At 43.6% G+C, this 27,324-nt stretch overlaps 1 protein-coding gene across 2 annotated transcripts in view; it reads right to left on the bottom strand.

Annotated features, from left to right (window-relative positions):
- LOC129817424 (calcipressin-2-like) overlaps positions 1-27,324 on the bottom strand; it is a 110,996-nt gene that overhangs the window by 49,006 nt on the left and 34,666 nt on the right. Inside the window, exon 1 of one of the 2 annotated variants that reach the window (XM_055872642.1) lies at positions 13,932-14,271. The exons of the other annotated variant lie outside the window; for it this stretch is intronic. Within the exon in view, the coding sequence (XP_055728617.1) occupies positions 13,932-14,018 (87 nt within the window). The 5' untranslated portion in view covers positions 14,019-14,271. Of the gene's footprint in view, positions 1-13,931; positions 14,272-27,324 lie in introns of those variants that run through there. 2 annotated transcript variants of the gene reach the window in all.

Genomic DNA, 27,324 nt, shown 5'->3' with positions numbered 1-27,324 from the left:
ACCTGGCCAAGATAAAGCAAAGCAGTGCGACAAAAACAACAACACAGAGTTACACATAAACAAACGTACAGTCAAGAACACAATAGAAAAATCTATATACAGTGTGTGCAAATGTAGTAACATTAGGGAGGTAAGGCAATAAATAGGCCATAGTGGCGAAATAATTACAATTTAGCAATTAAACACGGGAGTGATAGATGTGCAGAAGATGAATGTGCAAGTAGAGATACTGGGGTGCAAAAGAGCACAAAAAATAAATAACAATATGGGGATGAGGTAGTTGGGTGGGCTATTTACAGATGGGCTGTGTACAGGTGCAATGATCGGTAAGCTGCTCTGACAGCTGATTTTTAAAGTTGGTGAGGGAGATATAAGACTCCAGCTTCAGTGAATCTTGCAATTTGTTCCAGTCATTGGCAGCAGAGAACTGGAAGGAAAGGCGGCCAAAGGAGGAGTTGGCTTTGGGGATGACCAGTGAAATATACCTGCTGTAGCGCGTGCTACGGGTGGGTGTTGCTATGGTGACCAGTGAGCTGAGATAATGCAGGGCTTTGCCTAGCAAAGACTTATAGATGACCTGGAGCCAGTGGGTTTGGCGACGAATATGAAGCGACGGTCAGCCAACGAGAGCATACAGGTTGCAGTGGTGGGTAGTACAGTTGAAGTCGGAAGTTTACATACACTTAGTTTGTAGTCATTAAAACTCGTTTTTCAACCACTGTACACATTTCTTGTTAACAAACTATAGTTTTGGCAAGTCGGTTAGGACATCTACTTTATGCATGACACAAGTAATTTTTCCAACAATTGTTTACAGACAGATTATTTCACTGTATCACAATTCCAGTGGGTCAGAAGTTTACATACACTAAGTTGACTGTGCCTTTAAACAGCTTTGAAAATTCCAGAAAATTATGTCATGGCTTAAGAAGCTTCTGATAGGCGAATTGACATAATTTGAGTCAATTGGAGGTGTACCTGTGGATGTATTTCAAGGCCTACCTTCAAACTCAGTGCAAACTCTTTGCTTGACGTCATGGGAAAATCAAAAGAAATCAGCCAAGACCTCAGAAAAAAATAGTAGACCTCCACAAGTCTGGATCATCATTGGGAGCAATTTTCAAATGACTGAAGGTACCACATTCATCTGTACAAACAATAGTACGCAAGTACAAACACCATGGGACCACGCATCCGTCATACCGCTCATCATAGAGATTAACGTACTTTGTTGCAAAAAGTGTGAATCAATCCCAGAACAGCAGCAAAGGACCTTGTGAAGATGCTGGAGGAAACAGGTACAAAAACAAGTCCTATATTGAAATAACCTGAAAGGCTACTCAGCAAGGAAGAAGCCACTGCTCCAAAACCCGCCATAAAAAAATCCAGACTACGGTTTGCAACTGCAGATGGAGACAAAGATCATACTTTTTGGAGAAATGTCCTCTGGTCTGATGAAACAAAAATAGAACTGTTTGGCCATAATGACCATTGTTATGTTTGGAGGAAAGAGGGGGATGCTTGCAAGCCGAAGAACACCATCCCAACCGTGAAGCACGGGGGTGGCAGCATCATGTTGAAGGAAAAATAGATGGAATCATGAAGTAGGAAAATTATGTGGATATATTGAAACAACATCTCAAGACATCAGTCAGGAAGTTAAAGCTTGGTCGCAAATGGCTCTTCCAAATGGACAATGACCCCAAGCATACTTCCAAAGTTGTGACAAAATGGCTTAAGGACAACAAAGTCAAGGTATTGGAGTGGCCATCACAAAGGCCTGACCTCAATCCCATAGAACATTTGTGGGCAGAACTGAAAAAGCGTGTGCGAGCAAGGAGGCCTACAAACCTGACACCAGCTCGGTCAGGAGGAATGGACCAAAATTCACCCGACTTATTGTGGGAAGCTTGTGGAAGGCTACCCGAAATGTTTGACCGAAGTTAAACAATTTAAAGGCAATGCTACCAAATACTAATTGAGTGTATGTAAACTTATGTCCCTCTGGGAATGTGATGAAAGAAATAAAAGCTGAAATAAATCATTCTCTCTACTATTATTCTGACATTTGACATTCTTAAAAAAAAGTGGTGATCCTAACTGACCTAAGACAAATAATTTTTAATAGGATTAAATGTCAGGAATTGTGAAAAACTGAGTTTAAATGTATTTGGCTAAGTTGTATGTTAACTTACGATTTCAACTGTATATGGGGCTTTGGTGACAAAATGGACGGCACTGTGATAGACTATATCCAGTTTGCTGAGTAGAGTGTTGGAGGCTATTTTGTAAATGACATCGCCAAAGTCAAGGATCGGTAGGATAGTCAGTTTTACGAGGATATGTTTGGCAGTATTAGTGAAGGATGCTTTGTTGCGAAATAGGAAGCAGATTCTAGATTTAATTTTGGATTGGAGATGCTTAATGTGATTCTGGAAGGAGAGTTTATAGTTTAACCAGACACCTAGGTATTTATAGTTGTTCACATATTCTAAGTCAGAACCGTCCAGAGTAGTGATGCTAGACGAACGGGCGGGTGCGGGCAGCGATCGGAGCATGCATTTAGTTTTACTTGCATTTAAGAGCAGTTGGAGGCCACGGAAAGAGTGTTGTATGGCATTGAAGCTCATCTGGAGGTTAGTTAACACAGTGTCCAAAGAAGGGCCAGAAGTATACAGAATGGTGTCGTCTGCGCAGAGGTGGATCAGAGAATCCCCAGCAGCAAGAGCGACATCATTGATGTATACAGAGAAAAGACTCGGCCCGAGAATTTAACCCTGTGGCACCCCCATAGAGACTGCCAGAGGTCCGGACAACAGGCACTCCGATTTGACACACTGAACTCTATCTGAGAAGTAGTTGGTGAACCAGGCGAGGCAGTCATTTGAGAAACCAAGACTGTTGAGTCTGCCGATAAGAACGTGGTGATTGACAGAGTCGAAAGCCTTGGCCAGGTCGATGAAGACGGCTGCACAGTACTGTCTTTTATTGATGGCGGTTATGATATCGTTTAGGACCTTGAGCGTGGCTGAGGTGCACCCATGACCAGCTCGGAAACCAGATTGCATAGTGGAGAAGGTACGGTTGGATTTGAACTGGTCGGTGATCTGTTTGTTAACTTGGCTTTCGAAGACTTTAGAAAGGCAGGGTAGGATAGATATAGGTCTGTAACAGTTTGGGTGTAGAGTGTCTCCCACTTTGAAGAGGGGGATGACCGCGGCAGCTTTCCAATCTTTAGGGATCTCAGACGATACGAAAGAGAGGTTGAACAGGCTAGTAATAGGGGTTGCAACAATTTCGGTGGATAATTTTAGAAAAAGAGGTGTCAGATTGTCTAGCTCAGCTGATTTGTAAGGGTCCAGATTTTGCAGCTCTTTCAGAACATCAGCTATCTGGATTTGGATGAAGGAGAAACGGGGGAAGCAATTTTTTTAAAGATTTTTTTTAAATTGAAATTCTCGATTATCGTAAATTTATTGGTGGTGACAGTGTTTCCTAGCCGCAGTGCAATGGGCAGCTGGGAGGAGGTGCTCTTATTCCCCATGGAAACTGCCTGTGTATATTGGTTCCTAACTTCCCTGAAGAGTTGCATATCGCAGGGGCTATTCATTGCTAATGCAGAACGCCACAGGATGTTTTTGTGCTGGTTAAGGGCAGTCAAGTCTGGAGTGAACCAAAGGCTATATCTGTTCTTAGTTCTATATTTTTTTGAATGGGGCATGCTTATTTAAGATGGTGAGGAAAGCACTTTTAAAGAATAACAAGGCATCCTCTACTGACAGAATGAGGTCAATATCCTTCCAGGATACCTGGGCCAGGTCGATAAGAAAGGCCTGCTCGCTGAAGTGTTTTAGGGAGCGTTTGACAGTGGTGAGAGGTGGTCCTTTGATCGCGGACCCATCCTGGTTGAAGACAGAAGAGGTGTATTTAGAGGGCAGGTTGGTCAGGATGATATCTATGAGGGTGCCCGTGTTTACGGATTTAGGGTTGTACATGGTAGGTTCCTTGATCATTTGTGTGAGATTGAGGGCATCTAGCGGAGATTGTAGGACGGCCGGGGTGTTTAGCATATCCCAGTTTTAGGTCACCTAACAGTACAAACTCTGAAGATAAATGGGAGGCAGTTAATTCACATATGGTGTCCAGGGCACAGCTAGGGGCTGAGGAGGGTCTATAACAAGCGGCAACAGTGAGAGACTTCTTTCTGGAAAGGTGGAATTTTAAAAGTTGGGAGTTCTATCTTGGTGGAAAATGTTGTAGTTGTAGTTGAATTTTTGGTGGCCTTCCTAAGCCTGGATTCAGACACGGCTAGGACATCAGGGTTGGCGGAGTGTGCTAAAGCAGTGAATAAAACAAATTTAGGGAGGAGGCTTCTGATGTTAACATGCATGAAAGCAAGGCTTTTTCGGTTACAAAGTCAACAAATGATAGCGCCTGGGTAATAGGAGTGGAACTCGGGGCTACAGGGCCTGGGTTAACTTCTACATCACCAGAGGAACAGAGGAGGAGTAGGATAAGGATACGGCTAAAGGCTATAACAACTGGTCGTCTAGTGCGTTGGGGACAGAGAATAAAAGGAGCAGATTTCTGGGCGTGGTAGAATAGATTCAGGGCATAATGTACAGACAAGGGTATGGTAGGATGTGAGTACAATGGAGGTAAACCTAGGCGTTGAGTGACGATGAGAGAGGTTTAGTCTCTGGAGGCACCAGTTGAGCCAGGTGAGGTCTCCGCATGTGTTTGGGGTCTGACAAAAGAGCTATCTAAGGCATTTTGAGCGGGACTGAGGGCTCTTCGGTGAAATGAAACAATAAGAACTAGCCAAGACAGCAGTAGACAAGGCATATTGACATTAGAGAGAGGCATAAAGCAATCACAGGTGTTGATCTGGAGAGCTAAGACAACAACGACTAAATGGCGATGAATGGGCAGAGAGGGTCAGTTAGGTACATACAGGACCTGGCTCCGTGTCGACAATAAAGGGTTCAGGCCAATTGGCAAAGGAGGTATTGTAGCCCTAGAATTCGCTGGTATATGGGCCTAGCTCGAGGCTAGCTCAAGGCTAGCTGGTGCTTGCATCGGGACAGAGGCGTTAGCTAACAGTAGCCACTCGTTTACTGCTAGCTAGCTGCGATGAGCCGGTCTAATGATCCAGAGCGGCAGGAGTCCGGTGATGTGGTAGAGAGAAGCAGTCCGATATGCTCTAGGTTGATGTCGCGCTGTGCAGACTGGCAGGTGTTGTCCGAGCTAAGGCTGGCTGGTGACCGAGAAAAAGGTGAAGACCGCTAGCCGTGGCTAACAAAGACTAGTAGCTAGTTAGCTGGAAAGCCCCTGATGGAAGTTCCAGTTATAAGGAATAAAAATAGCAGATCCGTACCACATTGGGTGAGGCGGGTTGCAGGAAAGTATATTTAGTTCGTAGATAGAAAGTGAGTTTAAGATATATTCGAAAAAGACCGGCTATTTACACGGGATAAGACACGGGATAAGACAATGACAAACACACACGTCCTACTGCTACGCCAATAGAACACATCCATCATGTAGAGGCTATCAAGATTACTATGCTTACTGGAAACAAGAGGTTTCTAACCTCAAGGGTCTTTTCCAGGTCTTTTCATGGTTAAATAAATAAAAGATCCAACAGGGCCATGACAATTCTCAGGCTCACAAACAAAGGCCTATTTGTACATGAGCACGCACACACACACGCGAGCAGAGGTAGCACAGTCCAGCCTGTTCGTGCGGACGTCTGATGGCTCTAAGTGCCCTTAGATATTAGAGAGCTATAAAGGTGAACAGTGAACATCCTCATAACTGCCATCTGGTGTTTGTAGTAGTCATGCTGTTAAAACTAAATGTCAAGATGGAGGGGCCCATTCTCAAATCTATTAAACTGCGTTCCACAGTTTATGTGCTCCAATTATGGAAATAAACATCCTAATGAAGCAAAGGGCTCCGGATGAGAGTAAAAGCAAACTAGAGGGTGAAAGGAGAGGGGATGGTGGTTCGGTGGTGCTACAGCTATCACGGACAGTCAATGGGAGAGAGAAAAATAATGTGTTGTGTAGGAAGCCTGGGGATAGGCAAAGCAGCAGCCCTGTTTCTAAACATCCAACTCTCTCTGACGTCTACGAGTAAAGCCCGGTAAAGCATGACATTACCACTGAGTGTTACGTTCAGAGGACACACCAACACCACTGCATTGCTATAGTGAAGCCCACCCCCACCAATGATAACAAGGCATCTATAAATAGGCTATAAATAGGCTAAGTCAGGGGTCTTCAACCTTTTCTTGCCACGAGACCCAGGGACCCCATCATACATTAGCGAAAAAAATAAATGAACTTGTGATCAGGTGAATGATATCATCAGGTATATCATAAAATGAATAGATTTGGTAGGTTTTCATTATTTTGACCTCCCCACATTATAATTGGAAGAGGAAATGGAAACTAACAGCCTATTAGCTAGAACGGTAACTCCAAAAACATTTTCGCTAAGAGCATCGGTTTAGTTGGTTAAAACAAAGGTTAGCCATGTGTTGGCAAAAATGAATGTGCAAGTCAAGAAAGCTTACCGACAGCCAGCATCACTTACTGCACTGCTAGCCTATTCACGGCTGCTTTTTCAAAGCCTATGTCAGATACTCTAGTGAGTGTAATTGGCTCCAATGAGTGTAATTTGCTCAACATTAGGAGTTGAGAAGTTGACATCATTGGAAAGATACAGTATATTCTCCTCTTTTTTACTGCAGGTATGTAATAAAAAAAATTGTTTATTCTGTTGTTGCTAGTGATATTCATAAAAACAACAATTAAAAATAAAAGCTATTGTTTTTTTTATATATTTTGTATTTTTATTAGATTTTTTTGCGGACGCCCTGCAGTACCCCCACGGAACTCCGGTTGAATATCCCTGGGCTAAGTGAGTGACAGAGGGAAGTGCCACTCAACTGAACATTTCTGTTGACACCTCTCCTTGAGCAACACACAGGTATATCTACAGCAAACCAGGAGCACTAAGGACGACAGGACAGAGCGCTCCTCATCAGTATGAGAAGCACTCTATCCAATAGGAAAACAACAGCTCTCCACTGGAATAACATTACAAATGAAATGGGGCTGTGTTAGAGGAAGGAACAAAAGTGATCCAAGGTGTTGTGTTTTTTCCACAGCCGCCTTTGAAGGCGATGCGGTATGCGTGTGGATATTTAAGTAATTACAGTGGTAAACTACCAGAGCCAAACAGGCATGTTTACTGTTCACTCACTGGCATTAACCTCATCAATCCCTTCATAACAGGGGCAGCAGAGGAGAGGAGAACAACTCAACATGAAACCAGACTCACCTTTAGACTCATTCACAGATGAATGTCAACTTTAACAACACAGGCTTTGGCTTTAATCACATACAGACAGACTAGGAGATGAATCAGCAAGAGACTAAAGAAACAGAGGCCAGAATACAGGGTTTTTCTGTTCTCTCTTCCATTTAGGGGAAGAAACTATAATTCATCTTAAACACATCCAGACTCTAGACTCTCAGATTGCTCTTTTTCATGTTGAACCTTGACCTACAGCCAAAAATAGCTCCTGCGTTGTGTAAGCTCGTGTAAGGAATGGCCATGTTTTAACCAGGGCAGGAAATTTCACATAGTAAGCTTGTGGGGGAGGAAGGATTGCTGATAACATCCCCTATCCATCCATCCAGTCATTTTACTGCAATGTGATTTTCCATCTCAGAGGAGAAATTGAACAAGTCGCCCATTAGAGCTGGCATGGATAGATTTCTCAAAGGTTAATGAATTCTCATTCATTAAATCACCACACGTTATTACAGAACATTGTGATTGGTCAGGCTTTATGGAAATGGAGGTTTTATCTAACCACTGCTCAGTACAACGAGATAGAATATCTAATGTGTAACGATAGTCTAGCTCTTCCTCCTCCTCGGACGAGGAGAGGCGAGAAGGATCGGAGGACCAATGTGCAGCGTGGTAATTTTCCATGATTTAATAACATGAAAACAAGACACTATACAAAATAACAAACAAACTAACCGTCACAGCCCCGTGTGGCACAAACACTGACACAGGAAACAACCACCCACAAAATCCCAACACAAAACAAGCCACCTATATATGATTCTCAATCAGGGACAACGATTGACAGCTGCCTCTGATTGAGAACCATATTAGGCTGAACACAGAAAAAGACAAACTAGACACACAACATAGAATGCCCACCCAGCTTACGTCCTGACCAACACTAAAACAAGCACAACACATAAGAACTCTGGTCAGGACGTTACATAATGTCTGTGCCAGGTTAAGACTGTTCATAGTAACATTCCTAACTTCTCTAATTGAGCCCCTCTTTCTCGGTTCTCTTTCTCCTTAACTTTTAAACACCCAACTAAACAGAGAATCCAGTTATAGAGTGTAGAATTCACAGAATGGGACACTAAAGAGATGCAATATGAACAAATGCTGGCATCACAGTTCCTTTATCTATCATTGTGGAAGATCAGTAAGAACAAAACTACAGTATATTCAAAAAGAGCTAGACAGATGTGAATGCTTGAAATCAAAGTGATTCTTCATACACTGGCTGAATAGGAATGATGATGAATGGACTTCTTGGGATCATAGTAATAGTTGTATATAGAGACTCGTACAACGCTGTGTACAACTCCCTTCACAGAACAGCGCAAACTGGTTCTAACCAGAATAGAAGAGTGGGAGGCCCCGGTGCACAACTGAGTTTGAGTGAACATAACAAACTAACATAAATAGGTCAGGAACGTGACATTGAGAAACAGACGCCTCACAAGTCCTCAACTGGCAGCTTCATTAAATAGTACCTGGGACTCCAGGATGCTGGCCTTCTAGGCAGAGTTGCAAAGAAAAAGGCATATCTCAGACTGGCCAATAAAAATAAAAGATTAAGATGGGCAAAAGAACACAGACACTGGACAGAGGAAGGTGAGTCCCGGAGTCGTCTCTTCACTGTTGACGTTGAGACTGGTGTTTTGCGGGTACTATTTAATAAAGCTGCCAGTTGAGGACTTGTGAGGCGTCTGTTTCTCAAACTAGACACTCGAATGTACTTATCCTCTTGTTCAGTTGTGCACCGGGGCCTCCCACTCCTCTTTCTATTCTGGTTAGAGCCAGTTTGCGCTGTTCTGTGAAGGGAGTAGTACACAGCGTTGTACCAGATCTTCAGTTTCTTGGCAATTTCTCGCATGGAATAGCCTTCATTTCTCAGAACAAGAATAGACCGATGAGTTTCAGAAGAAAGTTCTTTGTTTCTGGCCATTTGGAGCCTGTAAATCGAACCCACAAATGCTGATGCTCCAGATACTCAACTAGTCTAAAGAAGGCCAGTTGTATTGCTTCTTTAATGAGCACAACAGTTTCCAGCTGTGCTAACATAATTGCAAAAGCGTTTTCTAATGATCAATTAGCCTTTTAAAATGATAAACTTAGATTAGCTAACACAATGTGCCATTAGAACACAGGAGTGATGGTTGCTGATAATGGGCCTCTATGCCTATGTAGATATTCCATTTTAAATAATCTGCCATTTCCCGCTACAATAGTCATTTACAACATTAACAATGTCTACACTGTATTTCTGATCAATTTGATGCTATTTTAATGGACAAAAAATGTGCTTTCCTTTCAAAAACAAGGACATATCTAAGTGACCCCAAACTTTTGAATGGTAGTGTATATTCACAACATCGGGAGCAGACTGTCTGTCGGTCTCTGTCCGTCTGTCCGACCAATCACCAAGTCTGAACATTAGCTACTCATTACCCCCTAGCGTCAACCACCTTCACATCACTCCAATCATAACCTCATCTCTTCAGTCTCTCTGCCTCATCTTCTATCAGAGGATAGTCTAGATTTCAGTATCTTCTATATTTTAGATGATTAACCCAGTTGAAGATGGTGGTTGGGAGAGCAGCCAGACCAGAGAAGCCGAACAGCAGACAGTGAATCATTAAACAAAACATGTGGGTCCAATGTGATTGGAGGAGTAATGATCACTCAGACACTGCCTCCTTTCCTAATCACTGACTATTTTGGGATCAATGGATGCACAGTAGTGTGTGCATGAGTGTGTGTGGGTGTGTGTGTGTCTTACGCAAGTAAATTATGAACATTTGAGAGTGCCAAAAGTAGAAGAAAGCTGCAACATCTTGCTGTGCAATTCAACACACTTCACCCTAAAAATGAAACTTGTTCCACCACAAATCAAAGTAATGGTAAAAAGGCTCTGACATGTTTGATGTAAAATTAACACCAACTGCATACAGTGCATTCAAATAATACCTCAGTGTTAAAATCAATATATCAAAGGTTTGTTGTGCATGTACAGACAGTAATACAATCAGAAACAGACAGTACAGGTTAGCTGGGCAGCTAACCTGTACTAACCTGTACACCTTGTCAACTACACTAGGCATGCGCATTGGCAGCAGGTAGCCTAGTGGTTAGAGCGTTGGACTAGTAACTGAAAGGTTGCTAGATCAAATCCCCGAGCTGACAAGGTAAAAATCTGTCGTTCTGCCCCTGAACAAAGCAGTTCCTAGGCCATCATTGTCAATAAGAATTTGTTCTTAACTTCTTTGGGGTAGGGGGCAGTATTTTCACGTCCGGATGAGAAGCGTGCCCAGAGTAAATGGCCTGCTACTCAGCCATAAAAACTAGAATATGCATATTTGGATAGAAAACACTCTGAAGTTTCTAAATCTGTTTGAATGATGTCTGTGCGTATAACAGAACTCATATGGCAGGCAAAAACCTGAGAAAACATCCAACCAGGAAGTGGGAAATCTGAAGTTGGTTGATTTTCAACTCAGCTCCTATTGAAGATACAGTGGGATATTGGTAATGTTGCACTTCCTAAAGCTTCCACTAGATGTCAACAGTCTTTAGAACCTTGTCTGGTGCTTCTACTGTGAAGTGGGGCCGAATGAGAGGGGATTGAGTAAGGTCCACCATGCGCTGACCATGCGCGTTCATGTGAGAGCGAGCTCTGTTCCATCACACTTCTGAAAACAAAGGTATTCTCCAGTTGGAACATTATTGAAGAATTATGTTAAAAACATCCTAAAGATTGATTCAATACATCGTTTGTCATGTTTTTACGGACTGTAATATAACTTTTTTACTTTTCGTACGTACTTTCCGCTGGACTTGCCCGCGCGTCGTGAGTTTGGAAAGTGTACTGAAGGCTAGAACAACAAGGAGGGATTTGGACATAAATGATGACCATTATCGAACAAAACAAACATTTATTGTGGAACTGGGATTCCTGGGAGTGCATTCTGATGAAGATCATCAAAGGTAAGTGAATGTTTATAATGTTATTTCTGACTTCTGTTGACTGCACAATATGGCGGATATATTTTTGTCTTGATTGGGCTCTGAGCGCCGACCTCAGATTATTGAATGGTTTGCTTTTTCCGTAAAGCTTTTTAAAAATCTGACAGAGCGGTTGCATTAAGGAGAAGTGCATCTAAAATTCCATGCAAAACACTTGTATTTTCATCAACATTTATAATGAGTATTTCTGTAATATGAGGTGGCTCTCTGCAAAATCACTGGATATTTTGGAACTTCTGAACGTAATGCGCCAATGTAAACTCTCAGATTTTTGGATATAAATATGAACTTTACCGAACAAAACATACATGTATTGTGTAACATGAAGTCCTATGAGTGTCATCTGATGAAGATCATCAAAGGTTAGTGATTCATTTTATCTATATTTCTGCTTTTTGTGAATCCTCTCTTTGGCTAGAAAAATCTGTGTTATTCTGTGAATAGACACTCACCTAACATAATCGTTTGGTTTGCTTCGTCGTAAAGCCTTTTTGAAATCGGACATTGTGGCTAGATTTACAACAAGTGTATCTTTCAAATGGTGTAAAATACATGTATGTTTGAGGAATTTTAATTATGGGATTTCTGTTGTTTTGAATTTGGCGCCCTGCAGTTTCACTGGCTGTTGAAGAGATGGGACGCTACCGTCCCACGTACCCTAGAGAGGTTTTAACTGACTTGCCTATGTCATGATGTTGCCTGCTTGGGTACTGCAAACCCCATCCCCCTCTCCCTTTCCACCACAACCCATGCGGTGATCACAGAGAGATGTCGTAAATTCCTGAGAATCTCCCCACCACAAACAGTATTAAGACAGAGGGTAAACTTTCAGGACAAAGGAATTCTCTTCCACCTCACAGAACTTGAGGTACGAACAGATTTCATGTTCCGGAAAAAGTATTAAAGGTCGGTGGGGAGTCCAGCTATTAACATGTCCATTGGTCACCACGTGGGAAACTCAGGAGAGACTGTGGGACCACATTACCATACCGCTGTTTATATAATAACCTCAGATATGAGGTTTACATCTGTTTGTTGTATAAAATGAATGAGTGAGTATGCTACTGTTTGTATAATTGTGTAATATGATTTTGGACTGTTTAATTAAGAAAAATACAAATACCTTTTTGATTTGAACTAAATCCAAGGACCGCCCTGAGCCCAGTATGGGTCAGAGACCATGGGACCACCCCTCTCTGCTATCTGAATAAAAGCCAACTCTTAGGAAATTACCATTAAGACCATGTTTCTCTCAATCACGAGAGGACAAAGGTTGCAGACCAGCTTACCTCGATAACGAGAGGGCCAAGGTTTGAGACCAGACTGCTGAATCTTTTAACCATCCCACGTGGTTAAAACTCTTATACGAATCATAACAAGTCTTTGATATTGACTTCTAGTCTGCAGCTAGGAATTCGGTATCATTGAACGCGAAGAAAGACAACCGCCGAAACATCCATTCTATAACGAATGTCACTCTGAACTCTCCACAATAACTCCAACAAAAACGAACTTCTCTCCAACGATCAAGACAACACACACACTGAACGTAACTATATATATATTGATTGCAATTGTTCCCGAATGAGTGAGCGTTCATGTGTAAGGATTAGCATGTCAATTGTTATAGTTATGGACTCTGTAGTAAATTATTAGTCGAACGCAACTTTCCCTTTGTCTAACAGCCGCCATGCCGGTTCAGCCCACTAGGGTATATTGCTCCCATCATTTCATGTAACTATTTTAAGTTTGTTTGTTTGTTTATGCATTTCTGTGAATTAATTAGTTAGTAATAAATAAATGATTTAAGACAATTGATGTATGGATGACTCATAGTGAAGACTGGGTTCGTGCAGATCAACGATTTACGACGTTTGGAATGAGACTGACGTGAGAAAGAGTAAATAAATCATTAATTAGAAGACTATTGATCAGATATGAAAATATTTGAAAGGTTATATTGGGAAATTATAACTTTGTAATCTAATAACTTTCCCTGGTGCCCTCGAATTCATAGTTAATTAGTTACGTTATTACTCAAGTGATAGCGTAAGCCCTAATTACAGGAATATATGATAAAAACTATAAGTCTTCAATTTAACGATAGCAAAGACACGACACCTAGGTAAATAAAGGTTAAATAAATAAATAAAATGGACTGGAGTGACTGACAGGTGACTAGCTAACCTAATGTCTCTCTAATCCCACATCAAACAGAACACAGCCTTTTATCCATCAGCTCATCTGGTCCAGCTGGACTCACAGCCGAGACAGTGTTTACATTGACATGGTGTCGCTTCTAGTCGGCTGATGATGGGACAAAACAACGGTTCTGTACAACACTGTCAGACACAACCTCAGAATAGTCTTACAGTAATTGCAGACTGAAAGCACAAAATGCATGCAGTTGTGTAGAGTTGTTTGAGCAGCATAGACAGACCCACAGAACACACATTCTAGTCCTGTCTTCTAAAGTGTGTGTGAAGTGTGTTCTGTGCTGCCTTCTAGGAGTGTGTATGTGTATCTTGTCCTACCTTGACCTCCTGACTGGTGAACACCTCAACGTCCACCACACAGGCGATGAGGACAAAGATATCACAGTCCAGGTTTCGGGAAGGCATTTCCACTTTGCTCCTCTCTGTACCGCTCAAACAGACAAATAACTGCTAGAATCTAGGTCTCGGTCCGGAGCACCTGGCTGTGTGTTTCTGTGTGTGTGTTCACGCCGGTGTGTGTGTGTAAGGGGGAGAGTGTGTGTGTTGTATTGTTCTCTGAAGAGCACACTCTGTAGTAATCTCTAGCTGTGAGGCAGGCTGGTTGTTAGTCAGAGCTGGCTGACTGGAGAAGTCGAGACTCCGAGAGGAATCAGACCACTAGCCCCCCCTTCCCTCGCTCCCTCTTCCAGTTATGACATCACTGCCCCCAGCACACACACACACACAATATCAAACGTTGATTTGCATTCCACACCATGCTCCCTAAAATCAAGAGACACGCTCAGACACATTGGCTCTGGGGAAGGATTCAAATAATATTCTGCAGTATGAATATGGAATATTAGCTTCATAAATACCAGATTGATTCCAGCTGCGCTACATGTGCAGCAGTGGAGGTTCCTCAGAGGGGGAAGTGGAGGACCATCCTCCTCAGTGAACTTCATAAAAATAGTAAACAATTTTAAAAAGTTGTCCTTTTCATAATAAATATATTCACGTCACCAAATAATTTATGAAAATAAACTGTTGCAATGAAGATCTACAGTAGTCTCAGCAGCACTCTGTAGGGTAGCACCATGGTGTAGCTGGACGACAGCTAGCTTCCGTCCTCCTCTGGGTACATTGACTTCAATGCTCATGGTTCTTCACCTACATAGACTTACACAGTAATTATGACAACTTCCGGAGGACGTCCTCCAACCTATCAGGGCTCTTGCAGCATGAACTGACATGTTGTCCACCCAATCAAAGGATCAGAGAATGAATCTAGTACTGAAAGCATAAGCTACAGCTAGCTAGCACTGCACTGCATAAAATGTAGTGAGTAGTTGACTCAAAGAGAGAGAAAGACAATAGTTGATCTGTTTTTAACAAATTAATTTATTCCAAAAGTAAGGAGAAGAGAGAGAGAGACAGAGAGAGAGTTTAGTCTACTCAAACACCCAGCTCAAACAGAGAGGGATGCTATGTTAGCTAGCTGGCTATGGCTATCCAACACTGGAACCCTTCCAAGTCAAGGTAAGCTTTTGGTTTTATTAATTTATTGCCACTGGGGCCTGCTAAACTGCTTTCTGCTGTACTGCATGATTGTAGCAGATTTACTAATGTGTTAGTTCTAGTAGTTCTGGTTGACTATGACGTGACAACGTGTAGCGGTTAGCGGTCATGATATGAAGGTTTGGCTTGGAAAAGTGTTTTCGCCTGGTCACAGACAGCTGATGTGTTGTGCACTGAAGTCCACAAGTGATGGAAAAGGTGAGATGAGGAGAGTATATAGATAGATGGAACTATATATACACAACGAGTTGTTTTTATGTGGCTGCTATGTAAGGGAACTGTGTTTGCGTATGACCAGGGGTGTATTCATTGCGCCGATTCTGTTGAAAAACGTTTACTTAAATTGAAGCAAACGGAAAGAAATGGGGATAAACATACCTGATATTGTCCAACAGAAATGCTTGTTTGCAACTGTTGGACTAATGATTACACCCTAGTACAGTGAAATGCAGGCAAGAGTGGCAAGGCGGTATTGAATGTGTCACTGTCTGTCACCGTGATTATTCAAAATTCTCTCGACCTGTGCACCTACGTTGTAAACGTTCATTCCCAGGCTAGGTTGTAGCAACCTCATGATGGGTACAGGGAAAATGTGAGTATCATGTTTTAGCCTAAACCTATCGCTGTTACATTGAGCTGGGTGAATGGAATATGAATGACAGTCATCCAATATGCTGTAATAGAAAAAAGGCCATGTTCATTAAAAAAAAGATCATCCTCCCTCATCTTAAACAGCACCGACCGCCACTGACGTGCAGCAACAATCATGTAAGCTTGCGAGATCAGGCAGGTGAGGCTAATGAAACATATACCAATTAATGTTATATTCTAAAAAGATTGTTCAAATACTAGTATAACCACTCATAGTCATATAATAATCATATTAGAATTCATTTCCGCATCCTCATTGCTTATTCTACTGTAGTAAACACTACTTGTGATATATCAAAGGATAAAATGATGATGATTAACCAGTCTGCCTCCTCCTCCTCGTCTTATAATTTGAGCTACCCGGTGGTGAAACACGGCTATTTGTCCAGGGTAAACAACAGAGTTGCCATAGAATACGGCTAACACATTACCTCCATGGAATACAGCTAACACGTTACCTCCATAGAATACAGCTAACACATTACCTCCATAGAATACAGCTAACACGTTACCTCCATGGAATACAGCTAACACATTACCTCCATGGAATACAGTGAACACGTTACCTCCGTGGAATACAGCTAACACGTTGCCTCCATGGAATACAGCTAACCCGTTACCTCCATGGAATACAGCTAACACGTTACCTCCATGGAATACAGCTAACACGTTACCTCCATGGAATACAGCTAACACGTTACCTCCATGGAATTCAGCTAACACGTTACCTAAATAGAATACAGCTAACACATTACCTACATAGAATACAGCTAACACGTTACCTCCATGGAATACAGCTAACACATTACCTCCATGGAATACAGTGAACACGTTACCTCCATGGAATACAGCTAACACATTACCTCCATGGAATACAGCTAACACATTACCTCCATGGAATACAGTGAACACGTTACCTCCATGGAATACAGCTAACACGTTACCTCCATGGAATACAGTGAACACGTTACCTCCATGGAATACAGGTAACACATTACCTCCATGGAATACAGCTAACACGTTGCCTCCATGGAATACAGCTAACACGTTACCTCCATGGAATACAGCTAACACATTACCTCCATGGAATACAGCTAACACGTTACCTCCATGGAATACAGCTAACACGTTGCCTCCATGGAATACAGCTAACCCGTTACCTCCATGGAATACAGCTAACACGTTACCTCCATGGAATACGGCTAACACGTTGCCTCCATGGAATACAGCTAACACGCTATCTCCATGGAATACAGCTAACACGTTATCTCCATGGAATACAGCTAACACATTACCTCCATGGAATACAGCTAACACGTTATCTCCATGGAATACAGCTAACACATTAGCTCCATGGAATACAGCTAACACGTTACCTCCATGGAATACAGCTAACATGTTACCTCCATAGAATACAGCTAACACGTTACCTCCATGGAATACAGCTAACACGTTACCTCCATGGAATACAGCTAACACGTTACCTCCATGGAATACGGCTAACACGTTGCCTCCATGGAATACAGCTAACACATTACCTCCATGGAATACAGTGAACACGTTACCTCCATGGAATACAGCTAACACGTTACCTCCATGGAATACAGCTAACACGTTGCCTCCATGGAATACAGCTAACCCGTTACCTCCATGGAATACAGCTAACACGTTACCTCCATGGAATACGGCTAACACGTTGCCTCCATGGAATACAGCTAACACGCTATCTCCATGGAATACAGCTAACACGTTATCTCCATGGAATACAGCTAACACATTACCTCCATGGAATACAGCTAACGCGTTATCTCCATGGAATACAGCTAACACATTACCTCCATGGAATACAGCTAACACGTTACCTCCATAGAATACAGCTAACACGTTACCTCCATGGAATACAGCTAACACATTACCTCCATGGAATACAGCTAACACGTTACCTCCATGGAATACAGCTAACACATTGCCTCCATGGAATACAGCTAACCCGTTACCTCCATGGAATACAGCTAACACGTTACCTCCATGGAATACGGCTAACACGTTGCCTCCATGGAATACAGCTAACACGCTATCACCATGGAATACAGCTAACACGTTATCTCCATGGAATACAGCTAACACATTACCTCCATGGAATACAGCTAACACGTTATCTCCATGGAATACAGCTAACACATTACCTCCATGGAATACAGCTAACACGTTACCTCCATGGAATATGGCTAACACGTTACCTCCATGGAATACGGCTAACACGTTACCTCCATGGAATACAGCTAACACGTTATCTCCATGGAATACAGCTAACACATTACCTCCATGGAATACAGCTAACACGTTATCTCCATGGAATACAGCTAACACGTTATCTCCATGGAATACAGCTAACACATTACCTCCATGGAATACAGCTAACATGTTATCTCCATGGAATACAGCTAACATGTTACCTCCATGGAATACAGCTAACACGTTATCTCCATGGAATACAGCTAACACGTTACCTCCATGGAATACGGCAAACACGTTACCTCCATGGAATACAGCTAACACATTACCTCCATGGAATAGAGCTAACACGTTGCCTACATGGAATACAGCTAACGCGTTACCTCCATGGAATACAGCTAACACGTTACCTCCATGGAATACAGCTAACACGTTGCCTCCATTGAATACAGCTAACACGTTACCTCCATGGAATACAGCTAACACATTACCTCCATGGAATACAGCTAACACGTTACCTCCATGGAATACGGCTAACACATTGCCTCCCTGGAATACAGCTAACACGCTATCTCCATGGAATACAGCTAACACGTTATCTCCATGGAATACAGCTAACACATTACCTCCATGGAATACAGCTAACACGGTATCTCCATGGAATACAGCTAACACATTACCTCCATGGAATAGAGCTAACACGTTGCCTACATGGAATACAGCTAACGCGTCACCTCCATGGAATACAGCTAACACGTTACCTCCATGGAATACAGCTAACACGTTGCCTCCATTGAATACAGCTAACACGTTACCTCCATGGAATACAGCTAACACATTACCTCCATGGAATACAGCTAACACGTTACCTCCATGGAATACGGCTAACACATTGCCTCCATGGAATACAGCTAACACGCTATCTCCATGGAATACAGCTAACACGTTATCTCCATGGAATACAGCTAACACATTACCTCCATGGAATACAGCTAACACGTTACCTCCATGGAATACAGCTAACACATTATCTCAATGGAATACAGCTAACACGTTACCTCCATGGAATACAGCTAACACGTTATCTCCATGGAATACAGCTAAGACGTTATCTCCATGGAATACAGCTAACGCGTTACCTCCATGGAATACAGCTAACACGTTACCTCCATGGAATACAGCTAACACGTTACCTCCATGGAATACACATAGACCGGGAGAGTACTCATCTGTATGTGAATACATGCGATGCACAGAACATCAGCCATGCTGAGGCAAGGGACAGGTTATTATATGGTGGTATTGCATGACTGTTTTAAGTCATACACTCCCACTAATGCCAACCAGGTACACTGCATAGAGAGTAGCATGTGTTTGCCTCTCTCCACTCCATCTCTCCTCATTTCCTTTCTCTTTCTCTTACTCTCTCTTTTGCCCTGTCTCTCCCTCTCTGCCCACTGTCCATTCGGGTGTATTGACGGAACGATCCTGCAGTGCCAATGTAATATTTTATCATGTTGTCCTTCCTTAATGGAAAATCTGCCTCTGTCACCCCGATCGCACGGACACACACACACACACACACACACACACACACACACACACACACACACACACACACACACACACACACACACACACACACGGTTTTCCGATAAACAACCCATCTCAGCCTGTCACACACCAGTGGGGGGGCGACCAGGGGGTAGCTTTGAACACCATTTCATAAACCCACCTGACTCACAAGGACCCGTTTGTGTCGTTGAGCTGATTATAAAAGAGTGTAAGGGCTTCAACATAGCCAGACCACGTCGACAGAGGCTGGGGCTGATTTCACACATCACTACAAGGTCCTTGATAAAACACACACAAAGACAGACTGTCTGCATAAGCGGAGCAGTTTAACAGCCACTTGTCCACATGGCAATAGAGTAGAAATGTGACCAGAGTTAGATGAGAGAGACAGTAACAGCAGAGTCAATCGAATACAGTCCACTCCTTATATCTGAAGCAAGTGAAATGGAATTGATCAACAGAACTGCACTTAAACTGATGTATGTTCACTTATCCGATGTGTACTTATCAGGACTCAACTGTATATAAGGTAAGTTGAAACCAAACAATCATTTTAAACCAATAAAGCCTCCCACTCGCCACGGTTTTCTATTGTAAACAAAGCCCAGTCAATCCATTTAGCTGCTTATCTTTGGCCACATAAAGCCATCATCACTCCGGCCACAACGGCCTGCCTGCCTGTGGGAAACCCTTGATTAGATAAAGGAGAGTCACAATAGAAGGCCCACCCAGTCTTCTAACCAGTTATTGACAGACTTAACCTTAATGGGGAAATGGAAAATCTAGTGTTCAGTGGAACAGCAGCCCAGAGAGAGACCTTTGTACCCAGACTCTGCTAGGAACTGCCTGTTGTCAAAGGAGTCTCTGGACAACACAGACAGACAGAGCTGTTTCTAAGCTCAAGATGAGTGTTTCAACTTTGACATTATAAACAGTGTACAGATGTACATTACATGTGCATGCACTGCACGCAACCACACAGACAAATTACATTTTCAAGTACACAAGTGCATACAGAACGGCTTAGAACTCATTGAAACACACAACCAATGTAAATAGTCCGGGTGGCCATTTGATTAATTGTTATGTCTTATGGCTTATGGCTTGTGGGTAGAAGCTGTTCAGGAGCCTTTTGAACCTAGACTTGGGCTCCAGTACCGCTTGCCGTGCGGTAGCAGAGACAACAGTCTATGACTAGGGGTGACTGGAGTCTTTGACATTTTTTGGGAGTCTTCCTCTGACACCGCCTAGTATATAGGTCCTGGATGGCAGGAAGCTTGGCCCCGGTGATGTACTCGGCCGTACGCACTACCCTCTGTAGCACCTTATGGTCCGATGCCGGGCAGTTGCCATACCAGGCGATGATGCAACCAGTAAGGATGCTCTTCATGGTGCAGCTGTATAACTTTGAGGATGTGGGGACCCATGCCAAATCTTTTCAGTCTCCTTAGGGGGAAAAGGTGTTGTTGTGCCTTCATCATGACTGTCTTGGTGTGTTTGGCCCATGATAGTTTGTTGGTGATGTGAACACCATGGAAAGTGAAACTCTCGACCTGCTCCACTACAGCCCTGTCGATGTTAATGGGGGCCTGTTCGGCCAGCCTTTTCCTGTAGTCCACGATCAGAGCCTTTGTCTTGCTCACGTTGAGGGAAAGGTTGTTGTCCTGGCACCACACTGCCAGGTCTCTGACATCCTCCCTATAGGCTGTCTCATCGTTGCCGGTGATCAGGCCTACCACTGTTGTGTCGTCAGCAAACTTAATGATGGTGTTGGAGTCGTGCTTGGCCATGCAGTCATGGGTGAATGAACAGGGAGTACAGTAGGGTACAAAGCACGCACCCCTGAGGGGCCCCAGTGTTGAGGATCAGCGTGGCTGTCACGAACGTCGTCAGGGAAATGACCGGACCAAGGTGCAGCGTGGTGAGCGTACATTTCTTTTTATTATGAATGTCGCCAACAAAAACAAGAAACAACCAAAAAACGAACGTGAAGCTGACTAGGGCTATACAGGCCAATAACACAGACAACTACCCACAACTAAGGTGGCAAAACAGGCTACCTAAGTATGATTCCCAATCAGAGACAACGATAGACAGCTGTACCTGATTGAGAACCATACCCGGCCAAAACATCGAAACAGAAAACATCGAAATAAAGAAACTAGAATGCCCACCCTAGTCACACCCTGGCCTAACCAAAATAGAGAATAAAAGCCTCTCTATGGCCAGGGCGTGACAGTGGCAGACATGTTGTTACCTACCTTTACCACCTGAGGGTGGCCTGTTAGGAAGTCCAGGATCCAGTTGCAGAAGGAGGTGTTTAGACCCAGGGTCCGTCGCTTAGTGATGAGCTTTGTAGGCACTATGGTGTTGAATGCGGAGCTGTAGTCAATGAACAGAATTCTCACACACAGTTGAAGTCGGGAGTTTACATACACCTTAACCAAATACATTTAAACTCAGTTTTTCACAATTCCTGACATTTAATCCTAGTGAAAATTCCCTGTCTTAAGTCAGTTAGGATCGCCACTTTATTTTAAGAATGTGAAATGTCAGAATAATAGTAGAGAGAATGATTTCTTTCTGCTTTTATTTCTTTCATCACATTCCCAGTTGGTCAGAAGTCTACATACACTCAATTAGTATTTGGTAGCATTGCCTTTAAATTGTTTAACTTGGGTCCAACGTTTCGGGTAGCCTTCCACAAGCTCCCCACAATAAGTTGGGTGAATTTTGGCCCATTCTTTCTGACAGAGCTGGTGTAACCGAGTCAGGTTTGTAGGCCTCCTTGCTCGCAAACGCTTTTTCAGTTCTGCCCACAAATTTTCTATAGGCTTGAGATCAGGGCTTTGTTATGGCCACTCCAATACTTTGACTTTGTTGTCCTTAAGCCATTTTGCCACAACTTTGGAAGTATGGTTGGGGTCATTGTCCATTTGGAAGACCCATTTACGACCAAGCTTTAACTTCCTGACTGATGTCGTGAGATGTTGCTTCAATATATATACATATTTTCCTACCTCATAATGCCATCTATTTTGTGAAGAGCACCAGTCCCTCCTGCAGCAAAACACCCCCACAACATGATGCTACCACCCCTGTGCTTCACGGTTGGGATGGTGTTCTTCGGCTTGCAAGCCTCCCCCTTTTTCCTCTAAAACAATGAGGAGGTGTTGTGGTGAATGACAGAGAGAGCCGTCCTATCTTCTCACAGACAGTCAACAATAAACACAGGGACGTATTCTTCATGCAGCCTTGAATGACAACAGACTTTATTGAAGAATCCCTACAGTTGACCAATCACGGATGAAGGGGCGTATATAGAAAACATTTTGTGTGCCCGAACAGCTGGGGAAAAAACCTTAAGAAGTCCAAAACGAACAAACTCTTCCGAACTGTTTCAGCTGGGAAGCATGCGGACGCGTTAATAAAGGCAATTAGTCCCAGTGTTTTCAGTGTCTCCACTTTACATGGGCAGTGTCACCAGTGTCACTCCCTGGTCTGTTTCACCTGTCCTCGTTATTGTCTCCATCCCCTCCAGGTGTCACTTATTTTCCCCAGTGTATTTATCCCTGTGTTTCCTGTCTCTCTGTGCCAGTTCATCTTGTCTGTTTCAAGTCAACCAGTGTGTTTTTCCCATGCTCCTGCTTTGCTATTCTCTCTTTTGCTAGTCCTCCCGGTTTTGACTCTTGCCTGTTTTCTTGACTCCGTACCCACCTGCCTGACCAGTCTTCCTGCCCTGACCTCGAGCCTGCCTGCCACTCTGTACCTCCTGGACTCTGATCTGGTTTTGATCTTCTGCCTGTCCACGACCATTCTCTTGCCTACCCTTTTTGGAACTAATAAATATCAAATACTCAAACCATCTGCCTCCCGTGTCTGCATCTGGGTCTGGCCCTCAGCCCTTATGCCCCGGGGCCTCTGGTACTGACTGATGCTGGCCTGGCTATGCCTGAAGAGAATGCAGGTTGGCATTTATTGGGTTGACTCATGACCTGGAGGTAGCTCTGCAGGCTATTCACTAGTTGGCATAGTCACTCACACAAGTCATAACATTTTAAACCTAACCGTAACCTCACTGCTAACCTTATGTCTAACCCTAAACTTAAATTCAGTTACAAAAAGCTAATTTTTGTTTTCATGAATTTTGACGATATAATCAAATTGCCACTGGCCCATCTAGATGAAATCGCTCAGCTCTGCCTCCAGGACAATATTCATCCCAGTAAACGTAAATCTGCTCCAAAAATACTGTAGTGCTGCCAGGACCTGATGTGAGAAGGCCCAGAACCAATCTGTGAGGGGTTTGTTATGGAAATGTCCCTAATCTCAGACTGCTGCCTCCACTGCAGCACTACCTCACTGAGAATTCAGACCCAGTCACACCGCTATGCTGCCATCACAGTCAGCAGTCAGCACAGAGAGGAAAGAGGGGGAGAAGAGAGGAGATGACGGGAGGGAGGGAGAGAAAGAAAATAGAGAGAGCGGGATGAGAGAGAAAGAGAGTAGAGGGAGCTAGAGATTGATAGAGAGAAAAAGAAAAGGGGGAGAGAGGGAGAGAAGGGAGCTAGATATGGAGAGAGAGCAGAAAGAGAGAGAGAGCTGTGGTTGAGATGACAACATGATGAGGTGAGGTTCATATAAGGTGAACAAATGAAGGTGTGACTAAATCTACACTACAGTTGCTGGGGGAAGAGAGCCTGAGAGAAAAATGGGGGTAAAACAAAAGGTGAGATATTGATGGAGAAGGAAAGAGAAGGAGTCAAATGGAAAATTATTGGATGCTAGCAAATGGAAGAGGGGGAAATCGGAAGAAAGAATCAATGTTGTCCAACACGAATGCAAAGGAGTATAGTATGCTACAAGCTTTATTCCATATGAGGCATTGGTGCACTTACTGTACTGCCAGTCTGCCCATGTAAAGTGGAGACACTGAAAACACTGGGACTAATTGCCTTTATTAACGCGTCCGCATGCTTCCCAGCTGAAACAGTTCGGAAGAGTTTGTTCGTTTTGGACTTCTTAAGGTTTTTTCCCCAGCTGTTCGGGCACACAAAATGTTTTCTATATACGCCCCTTCATCCGTGATTGGTCAACTGTAGGGATTCTTCAATAAAGTCTGTTGTCATTCAATGAGAGACGACTCGTTTTCAAGCCATTTTTTTCATTGAGAAATACTGCACCAAACATCTTAGTTAGTTGGAAAATTGTAAAAAAAAATGATATCCTCTGCAAAAACGGCAAAAATGATAGATTAATTCGGACTATTCTGAGGAAGTATATACTGGCTACAGTACAGGGACAAACAGTACTATTGCTGCTTTTTTTCTAGTTTTTCAAGCGAAGGTCTTTTAAGGGAGGGATAAGGGAGTATGCGAGCACACTCGTTTGGTTCGCCTAGCCGACTACGGCTAGCCGCCAGCCGAACTGAAGCATGCTGACGCCTTTAGGGTCCTGCCTCATGTCCACTCCAAGCGTGACAGCCATAGACGTATGTCTATCTACTGTAACTCTACATTACTGCTCCCATCCCTGGACACAAGAACAAAGCTGCAGCTGTCTTCAAAGCGCGCTGTGTGACACACAGGACCTAGTCGTATCAGCGTCTCCATCTAAAGGAAAAGCAGGTGGCCAGATGGAGCCAATTTCCTCCCAGTCAGTCAATCTCAAATTGGATCAGCCAGTGGTGCCTATATGCTACAATAGACAGGGGCTACATCTGCAGTTAGGGCCATCACAGGAGGAAATAGCTAGGCTACATCTCTCAGAGGGGGAGAGGAGAGGCTGGAGGAAATAGCTAGGCTACATCTCTCAGAGGGGGAGAGGAGCGGCTGGAGGAAATAGCTAGGCTACATCTCTCAGAGGGGGAGAGGAGAGGCTGGAGGAAACAGCTAGGCTACATCTCTCAGAGGGGGAGAGGAGCGGCTGGAGGAAATAGCTAGGCTACATCTCTCAGAAGGGGAGAGGAGCAGCTGGAGGAAACAGCTAGGCTACATCTCTCAGAGGGGGAGAGGAGCGGCTGGAGGAAATAGCTAGGCTACATCTCTCAGAAGGGGAGAGGAGCAGCTGGAGGAAATAGCTAGGCTACACCTCTCAGAGGGGGAGAGGAGCGGCTGGAGGAAATAGCTAGGCTACATCTCTCAGAGGGGGAGAGGAGCGGCTGGAGGAAATAGCTAGGCTACATCTCTCAGAGGGGGAGAGGAGTGGCTGCAGAACTTATTTTGTGATGCTAATACTAGGACATGGTGAGGCGTCTCACACCAGCTCTCACTCTCTCCTCACAGACAACTGAGCAATCTCTGCAATGACGTCCAAGAGGCAGTGCACTCACAGGTAAAGCTAATACTAGCTCAAAAGGGTGTGTGTGTGTGTGTGTGTGTGTGTGTGTGTGTGTGTGTGTGTGTGTGTGTGTGTGTGTGTGTGTGTGTGTGTGTGTGTGTGTGTGTGTGTGAACTGTGTTTGTGTGTTTTCAAGGGCATATCACAGTTTAAAATGTAGCTCCTAAGTTGAATACCGCAGGAGAGAGAGAGAGAAGGGGAGTTGGAGGAAAGAGAGAAAGGGAATGAAACAGTGAGTCAAAGGGAGAGAGGGATAGAAGAGGAGCAAGCGAGCATAAGAAAAGCAAGCGAGCATAAGAGAGAGTGAAAAGAGAGAGATGAGGAAGTGAAAAAGAGAGAGACAGAAGACTGCAGAGTGATGACTTGATTAATGAGAGGGCTGATGAAAGACTCATGTTGACGCCAACGGAATCAGCTCAGCAGCACACAATGCAGGGAGGAGAGGGAGAGGGAGGAGGGGATGAAGAGAAGGAGAAAAGAAATAGAACAGATTAAAAGGAGAAAAGAGAGACATTGGAGCATGCATCAACCTGGTCAGGTCAACCAAACTGAATCTACCATTCACAGGTCAAAGACACTTTTCACATTGGCAGGATTAAAGAACAGCTCCTCATCAGACAGAGGGGGCCGTTTGAGCTGCAGAGCAAGATGGTCTGTGTGACAGGAAAAGAGGGGTAAAATACAACTTTATTGTCCATAGTTACAGCGAACAACAGAAATGAATCTTCTCTCTTTAGACACACAGTTGAGAGGAGCACAGGATCAAGCTGGATGGAGAGCATGGTGTGGGGTTACGGGCCTTGCTCAAGAGCCAAACGGTAGGTTTTTGGGGGGTTAGAATATGAACCCAGCAGCCCTCCTGTTGCCAGATCAATTTCCCCCCTTTTACAATGCCCGGACTGGGATTTGAACTGGCAACCTTTCAGCTACATGTCCAACTCTTTAGCAGCTGGGCTACATACCGCTCCCTGGGTGACTCTCAGAATGACATTGAAACTAAAGCCACACTAGTAAATGTGTGAATTATTTCTGATTGTGGTGGTTGGTTGTATTTTGTGATGCGCTTCATCAGCAGTTTATTTACTCATAGGATGAATTGCAGATACAGTGCATTCGGAAAGTATTCAGAACCCTTGACTTTTTCCACATTTTGTTACGTTACAGTTATTTTCAGGTCTCTCCAGAGATGTTCGATTGGGTTCAAATCCAGGCTCTGGCTGGGCCACTCAAGGACACACAGAGACTTGTCCCGAAGCCACCTGTGCTGTCTTGGGTGTGTGTTTAGGGTCGTTGTCCTGTTGGAAGGTAAAACTTCACCCCGGTCTGAGGTCCTGAGCGCTCTGGAGCAGGTTTTC

Source organism: Salvelinus fontinalis, chromosome 20 (genome assembly GCF_029448725.1).
Source record: "Salvelinus fontinalis isolate EN_2023a chromosome 20, ASM2944872v1, whole genome shotgun sequence".
NCBI lineage: Eukaryota > Metazoa > Chordata > Actinopteri > Salmoniformes > Salmonidae > Salvelinus > Salvelinus fontinalis.
Note: the sequence above shows the minus strand (reverse complement) of the source record. Positions and strands in the feature narration are given on the sequence as shown.